The following is an 8,797-nucleotide window of genomic DNA, read 5'->3' as shown; positions in this document are numbered from 1 at the left end:
TTTACATGCGTATGTTGTTCTGGGTTAGATTATTCCAAGATCACAGCAGGTCAAGCTTAGGGACCTTTCCAGAATACGCCACCCACTGAGATGGTTGGGTTTACGGTCCATCATTGTGTATTGGGACATAGGATATCCTTTATACATTTCTCATCCAGGAACTCCCTCTGTACATTTATCTAGGATAACATCTCAACATTGTAGATAATCTCTTTGTTTTCAAAGAGCGATGGAGTACATTCTACAAGAAAATACTATTACAGTGTTTTACTTTAAAACTTAATGATTTATTCAACTTGTTAATTGCTGTTTCTTTAAAAAATGTTGTCCAACTTTTTCCATACTGAATACCTTTTTCTCTTTCTGAAAAATCCTCTGATTATGTACAAGGATTGCACAGATTATCTTTTGCGAACACAGAGGGAGAGATCTGTTGAATATGGAAACCAAATAAAAAAATGTTACAATAAAATACAGACAGGGTGGTCCCTGCTCCCTGTGAAAACAACACTTTGAAATCCTTACGTAACTGGCTCTCAGAACAACTCTTTAGCTGTTAGTATTCTGAGTGGGGTTGCCTGATTCACACTCATTTTGTGCTTGTGAAGCGAAAAAATGGCTTGATGCTTGATGCTTTTGGACAGGAAACATGCTTAATTCTTTCGATCTGATCAACTGAGCTGTAAACTGCACAAATTAGAAGTTGTCAAAGCACTCCTAGTCAATACATTTAGTCATGCACAACTTTGAACAAACTGTTTTTCAGCACGATTCTTATTAGTGCATCATGAATTGTTTGGGGGAGGCTGTTTATGCAAATGTGTTTCAATAAACACCGAGATCATGAGATTTGAAAACAAATATAATACATCTGTTCTTCAAGTACACATTTAGCTAACATTACTAAAGAGCTAAAGAGGGGTTATGAGTTCATTACCTACAGCCTAAGATATTTAGTTGCTATGCATAAATAAATAAATAAATAGGCACTTGGTAGAAATGAAATGTACCCAAAATTCCCATAGTGACACAACACATGTTTATGATATTCCACAAGAGCTGGACAGCAATAAAAGACCAAAAATAATTTAGGTCAGTGCTGTCCTCTAGTGTAAGAGAAAGGTAAATACATTGAGTCTGATGATGATGATAATTATTATAAACTTTAGACTGACATTGAAATGAAATGAACATAGGACATATTATTAAAAGTGTAATGTCAATTTTTTTTATTATTCAAGTATTTTATTAACATTGTTGCAACTGTTAAAATGTTTACAAAGGAGATAACATTTTAGACACTTTGTTTTTAAAGATTACTTTTTGATATATGCTAAATTCAAAGTGCTATAATATGCCACAGCTATTCCACTTAATCCAGAAAACTTTCCAGAAAATTGTTCTCTAACACTTTACTTAAAGTCCTTATGTATAAAGCATCATAAAAGTAGTTTTAATGCAATTATTATGCCTTGTAATTCACCTTATAATGATTGTACAATCTCATTAATAACTTTAACCACAGTTAACAACAACAGATCTCTCCCTATGTGTTCGCAAAGGATAATCTGTGCAATCCTTGTACATAATCAGAGGCTTTTTCAGAGAGAGAAAAGGGTATTCAGTGTGGAAAAAGTTTCCATTCAGAAATAGTAATTAAACACTAATTAAACTTCATCTGGTCTAATAGGAAAATATAGTCAGGAGGTGCACAATACTGGCTACAACCCAGATTTTACACTCTGCATGCATAGAAATGTATCATTGTCTAATGTAAATGTAATATAAATTGTGTTTAGATTCACTAGGTGGCAGTATCTTCATTGAAAACCAACTTCCCTGTTATATTTCACCTGCTCTTCTGTAGGTATAGGTACATATGATGGCACGGATGTAGAAATGAACTCTGGGATGCTGGGAGTGTGTCCGCTCTAACAGCCAGTGCAGGCCACGTTGGCGCAGATCTCACAGGGATCTGTAGAACTGATGATTTGAACTGTTGACAGAGCATTAAAAAGGTCACATTATGTTTGCTGATAATAACGAGACTTACCCAGTCTGAAAACTTCTGGAGTGCTCTCACATTCAGCAAATAAAAAACAGTCTAGTGTTTGAGATGGCAATAAAAGATATGGCCCATTACAGAGAGAGGCCATGTTTACCAAGAGGCAATTACGTATGTGAAAAAATCTGTCTGCCTCCCTAAAGTACAGTTTGACTGCTTTACAAGTTGTACTTTCAAAGCTTATGACACTTAACGGAGTTATATTTTATTTAAATATCAATTTGACACCTGTTTCTCCTTTTTTCCATAGGAAACTTAAAAAATGTCTGCAAATCTGCATACTGGAATGAAGAAGGAACATGTCATTCATGTTTAACATATATATATATATAAATATATATATATATATATATATATATATATATATATATTAAATCAATGATCTATTAAATGATCACTAGTAATAATTAACAGAGGGGATGAGGAAGTTCTTTATGCATGACTTGAGAAAACTGATCGGCCGTCTGTGATCTTTTTATTTATTTATTATCAGTCCCACTGCCAGAGCTGTAATGGCGGCCACAGTATCACTGTTAAGGTGATTACAACCCTCAACTGCTGTCTGCCTGCCACCAGTGGAGAAAAGACGAAAAAATCAGGCTGCCCATTAAAGGCACAATATGTAATTTTTCGCCGCTAGAAGACGTAGAGTTTGATGATGCCATGACTGAGTGTGGAATCATGGGAGTTCTCGTCTTCATCCCCACAGCCGATGATATCCGACGGGACTCAGGCAGAAATCATGTTCATGGATTATCTCATGATTTATTAACATTACGATGTAGAAAGGAAGCAGCGCTGTTTTATCATAGATACTTTTGAAAGTTCTGTAATGCTACTCTGTGCAGTCGTCACCTTTCTATTAAAATGCACAATGTATTATTATTTCAGTACATTATTTCTCTGGATTTAAACATTTGGGATAATGTAAGTACACAAGTCGGTAAAATGTAATATGTTTTAGTGGTTTTTGGATATTTGAATTTTTTTTTTTTTTTTTTTTTACATATTGTGCCTTTAATGCAGCTTTATGATACAGTTGGGAAAATAATGGAAATACAACTGTGTTTTGAAGATTTCTGTGTGTGCGTCATACGTTTTATGACAAATCATGTTAACTGTTGCACTGACGATAGGAAAATAATTCCCAGTATTGACTTCTTTTGCTGGTTAACGTGGGTTAGTTACCGCCTGCTGGTAGCTGTAACCGCAGCGGAGTCACATGATTCTTCAGAAATCATTCTAATATGCTGATGTGGAAACTTACATACATTCTTTCAGGATTCTGTTATGACTAGAAAAAAAAACACCTTTTATTTGAAAAAAAGGAATAAAAGGAATAATTTTTAAAACATTTTAAATTCTTAATGTCTATACTGTCACATTTGATAAATTTAATGCATCACTGTTAAGCAAAGCAATAAATTTTCTTTAAGAAAAAAAAAAAAAATATATATATATATATATATAGAAATTTGTATTATATAAATGTTTCAAGCACTTCAAGCACACCAACCCAGACGTTGGAAGGCTTCGTCAGCATCATCTTTTCCGCACAGCACCCTTAACTCTCCTGGCAGGTCAGGGTTGGCACAAAGGGACGTTGCGTCGCCATAGGTCTGTAGTGGGTTTGTACTCATGTCAGTCTCCATAAGCTTTTGCAGGGTCTTCACTGCCTCCAGGGAGAAACTGTACCCACTGTCCTATAAAACAGACATCCAATAAGAAGTGAATTATTACATGGGTCTGCTATCAACCAGTCATAAAAAGAGAGACTTTTTTTTACTACACAATTAAGCTGACAGATATTTGGATGCAGATCTCCTAAGATGATTACTTTACAGATGTCAGGGTCTCTTTTTAAGGGGAGTACTGAGAGTGAAGAGCTTATTAGCCACCTTTTAAATTGATTAAAATTAAAAGTCTGAATCTGAATTATACACCGAACCACATTCAGCTATTTGTAAATAGTTGAAAAGAGTAACATGAAATAATTTTCCATCAATGTCAAGTACAATTTATACTGACAGAGAAAATGTCCATATTTATTCTGAATACTGGAAAAAAAAAAAAATAACAATCTTAAGTAATCTTAATTATCTGAGGTATAAGCATCATATTTCCCTCCAAAACCAATGAAAGAAATAAGAAATGATATCTATTTATAATTTTAACAAAATGTATCTGGACAGATTGTGGTAATGAGAATTTGGTTGGGAAATGAATGTCCTTAATGTTTTTTTTTTTTGTCAGATTAACCTGCTCACACAATTTAATTGTTTAGGATATGATAAAGTAAAAACTGTAAAAAAATGATCCGTAGGTCACCTGTCCCGTATACGAGACACCTACGATTACTTCACTATATTACAGTTAAATCTATATATGTATATTGTTGAAAAGGTCTAAGACTCCTAAATAGATATTTTACCAATGCTTATTTGTTAAAACTTATTATGTAGGAAAAGTAATAGATTAATTTATGACAAGAGTTCACCCTCGAAAATCTACATTATAACAGGAGTTCTGACCTTTTGCCAAAAAAAGAGTCTTTTTTAAAAATCATACATTGCATTACCACGAAAATGGTACATCAATATCATGTTACAAAATGTTTTCGTTCATGAATTTAAAAAAAAAAATTACGTTTGGATCGTGTATTTTACATGTCTATGTTTAAAAATATGAGTGACAGTTAAGGGGTTAACATTTTTAAATAACCAAAGGTTACACAATATAAGAAATTTTGTTTACCTTGTTTCACTAGGATGTTCATATGTACCACTTAATTTATAACAAACTAACTTGTAAGTTGTCAACATATTTTTTTGCTTTGTTTTAATGAACACTGTTAATGATACACAAAAAGTAATGTGATTTTCATATTTAGCATGTCAAACTTCATAAAGAAACATTCAAATAAAAGTGAAAAGAGTTTGTGTGAATGGACCAACTGTGACTTACCGTAACCTGCACAGATTGTGAGATTTGAAAGAAGCTTGTGGTCAGGAGGAGGAAGATGATCAGTGCTCTCATTTTTCAGACTCAGATGGACAGTCTCAAAACAGTATGTGTCAGAATTCTGATGTACATCAGGTCAAGCTATATAAAGTGTGATTATTATGTTAATATGTTACTAAGTAAGCTGTTAAGACCTGGTGGTCGAATACAGCCTGTTGTTTACATCAGCGGATGCACGTGTTTTCTCTATATGAACCATGTACAAGCCTGTCAGTAAAGTCACAAACTGTACCAGTTATTCTCATAAATCCGTCTGTTATGAGCACATACAGGGCATGGATGTCAGCTGGCTGGCTTGCAAACTGGGATTTAGGAACAAGGCCATCTCCCTATAAATTTCAGGGTCTGATAGTAGGAGTGTTTGTACAAATTTATATTAGCTGAAGCTGCATCTGTAACCTGATTTTTCATTAAGAAACAAACACAGTGTTGGAGAAGCTACTTTGAAATGGTCAAAAACATCTTTCTTATAACTTGAAATAGTTCTGCTAAAGTTAAGTTACTACTAACTATACTAACAAATAGCCAAATTTGGTGTTATTGAAATTTTATTTGCAATCAGAACAGTGTTTATCAGGCACAAAAACAATGATCTTATTTAGGCTAATGACTAAACAACATATGAACAGATCAATTTACAGTATTCCACTAAAACTGTAAAAAAATTAATTAAATTGTATACTTTTTCTATTTGTATAACAGGGATTAACAGCATAATTGACAATATTAGTTTTTGATTAATATAGAATTAGAATTCTTAATAAATATTCATGTTAAAGTTACTGTAATAATAATATATAGAAAAATAATAACCTGCGTATAAAATGCAGAGGAGTAGAAAGGAAAAGGGAATAATGTCTGAATTCAGAACCACGTGATATGGCGTTATAAAATGGCAGTGCTCAGGAAAAAAACAAAACAAAAAACAGAACACATTTTTGCTTTGAAAACCATGATATGAGGTCAGTGTATCATGGGGGAAATGCAAGGCCTGAGATGCATTTTTTTTTTTTTTTTTAACTTAAAACTTAAACTTATTTTACCTTCATGCTGCATTTTTATAATGCACAAGCGCACAAGACACTGCAAAGTTGTGAGCTCAACTTGGCAAACATGTCCGTCTAGCACATTTATGTGCTGTGTATTCAACAGAGTAGTGTATTAATTTTATAAGGTTATTTTGTGACTCATTATCAGAATAATTAACGTTGCAACAGTTGAGTGAATGACGTGTCCAACATTTGTGTGTGTGTTTTTTTTTTTTTTTGGCATCGAGGCATTTAAAGTGCACTTTTCCTTCTGGGAATTTCCACTGTGAACACTCTACTCTCACTATTTATACTAAACGGCTTAAAATAGTACATAAGAAAAACATTGAAAAAGTAGAGTTTTGTGTGAACAGCCTCCATTGCTGCATTCTTTGGTCAGTCTTTACCTAATATTAATATCCAAATATCCTATACAAGTCCGCTGCACATCTCGGAGCTTCTGAGTATCTAGTTTACTCCCCAGTACTGATCATAACCGAACTGTCAGTCAGTGCTGCATGCTTTGCACATATTTAAACATTACAATAAAGACTTGTTTTAGAAACAAAATGTGTTTATTTTAATCATAATATGTTTGTAGACATATGCAGAAATTTTTGTTTGAGAAGTGAGCTTGTGTGATCTAATAATGCATGGTGATAAAACACAATGGATAAGAGTAATCTCGATCAACTTGGCCAGTGACACAACAGGATACTGTAGTTGCGTCAATCCACTGAGCTATTGCAGCTGTGCAATAAAACCAACTGAACACAAAGAGACTGGGAAAAATTGCATCAATTCAAACTGCTAAATTTTAACTTCGTAGACAGTATGTCATTTTTGATGTGTGACAGCTGTTGCTCCAGACACAATATAACCATTTTTACATCTAGTAGCCTATTTAATATTTAAATGAGCAGTCAAGTAGTTTCCTGAAGACATATATCAGTAAATACATCCGTCACAGTTAATGATCCTGTCACTCAACCTCAATAAACCCCACCAAACCTCATTAAGAACTGGCATGACATATGTTGTATTCAAACTGACTGACTATAAACATAAAGTAGTGTGTTTCACTTCAGTCAGACAAAAAGTATGGCATTAAATAGTTTGCACTCGGACATCCCAAGTTCTGCATCCATTAAAAATGAACTATAAAACCAAATCACTTTTCACATTCTTTTTCCAATAAAAATGATACACAGTACGCAGAGAACAGATTTTCAATGCACTTTAATGAGGCATTTTCACACACAAAGCAGTATAAAACCCAGCAAAACTGAGAAATAGAAAAATAAAAAAGACACTTCTTTCTTAAATAAATGAAATATGTGCTGTAACAAAACAAAACTTGGGAAAGCAAAGAGGGGAAGGAAGTTTATAAGTAACAGTTCATACACAGTATGCTGCCATTTTGAGTTTTGCCATTCGGGCAACATTCGCAATGTGAGAACTCATGGCAGTAAATGAAAATATGCTGATTTTATTAAGTGGAGGATGTGAGGATGATCAAGCAAGGGGATGATGGGGGGAGTTAGCAACCGGTACAAGCTGCAAAAGCACATATTTCACAGATGTCCACAGGCACAGATGCTGAAAAAGACAAAACGGTTTCTCAGGTTAGGTTGGGATTTCTCGAGCAATGCAATATAATTTATTGACAGCACACTGTGTACAATAATTGCACATGACTATTACCTAGCCTAGCGAAGGACATTGTTGCTCCTCTCTGCATGCACAGAGGTGTGAACTCCTGTGGGAGAGTTGGATTGGAGCACACAGAAAAGTAGCTCGTCTTGGCCAACCGAGGGTTTTGTGTTCGTGGTTGCTCGATTAATTGTTGGAGAACTTTCACAGAGTCCAATGAAAAGGAAAAATCACCTTCCTACAGGATCGAAATTGTAGAAATAAATGGATACGTTCATTTCTCAAGACCAAGACCGAAACAATACGTCAGCACTGACCTCTAGAGTTAAACTTAATAGCATTTGGATGAATGATTCTTTATAAATAACTCAAATGACTCATGCCTTTATTGAATACACCTTCATGCCATAAACACAACAAAATACACGTTTCAGAATCAGGTCAGATGCAAACTGATGCAATTCTTAGGAGATTACCTCCATAAATCATGGAATAGAGTACCGTATTCATTATTTTCATTTAAAGTAGTAAGATGTTTTTAATTACAAAGAAGTAATGACAGCAATTAAAGCTTGAGCTTACCTGGACTTGCACAGCCTCACAGACCAGGCAAAGAGCTACAACGAGGAAAGCGACAGACAAAACGGTCTTCATGCTGGCTGATTCGTCTCGAGAACGGTTTAGCTGTAGTATGTTTTTCAGTTGTGGTCACTGCAATCTCTGCCTTTCTCCTCTTTCTGTCTCCTCTTATATAGGAACTGATGCCCGGATGAGCAACCTATCAGAACCTCTCGTCGTTTCTTTGCTGTTAATGAATAAAGAGGATAAATTTTACGATGTCGTAAATCCTACGTGACCTCATCTGTAGTTGTGACATACACTTTTATGGATCTTTTAGTTGGGTTTGTCTGGAGTCCTATTCTTTATTTTCTAGTTAGGGTTAATTAATAACCACACAACGAGCACACAATAGTGTCTTTGTGTTGGGAGCAGGCTGAAAGTAATGAGAATACCAACGCAATCAAATATC

The 8,797-nt window shown here is 34.5% G+C and overlaps 2 protein-coding genes across 2 annotated transcripts; both read right to left on the bottom strand.

Annotated features, from left to right (window-relative positions):
* Positions 1 to 416: 416 nt before the first annotated feature.
* Positions 417 to 5,127, bottom strand: LOC113111346 (guanylate cyclase activator 2B-like). Its single transcript, XM_026275970.1, has 3 exons — positions 5,030 to 5,127; positions 3,582 to 3,768; positions 417 to 1,996 (listed from the first exon to the last, which is right to left on the bottom strand). Exons 1-3 carry the CDS (start codon positions 5,099 to 5,101, stop codon positions 1,932 to 1,934), a joined length of 324 nt encoding a protein of 107 aa, XP_026131755.1. The 5' UTR covers positions 5,102 to 5,127; the 3' UTR covers positions 417 to 1,931.
* Positions 5,128 to 7,335: 2,208 nt separating this feature from the next.
* Positions 7,336 to 8,507, bottom strand: LOC113111345 (guanylin). The gene is made up of 3 exons (XM_026275969.1): positions 8,350 to 8,507; positions 7,819 to 8,005; positions 7,336 to 7,713 (listed from the first exon to the last, which is right to left on the bottom strand). Exons 1-3 carry the CDS (start codon positions 8,419 to 8,421, stop codon positions 7,655 to 7,657), a joined length of 318 nt encoding a protein of 105 aa, XP_026131754.1. The 5' UTR covers positions 8,422 to 8,507; the 3' UTR covers positions 7,336 to 7,654.
* Between the last annotated feature and the right edge of the window lie 290 nt (positions 8,508 to 8,797).

This window comes from Carassius auratus, chromosome 11 (assembly GCF_003368295.1).
Source record: "Carassius auratus strain Wakin chromosome 11, ASM336829v1, whole genome shotgun sequence".
Taxonomy (NCBI): Eukaryota; Metazoa; Chordata; class Actinopteri; order Cypriniformes; family Cyprinidae; genus Carassius; species Carassius auratus.
The sequence above is the reverse complement of the archived record's forward strand: the minus strand, read 5'-3'. Positions and strand labels throughout refer to the sequence as shown.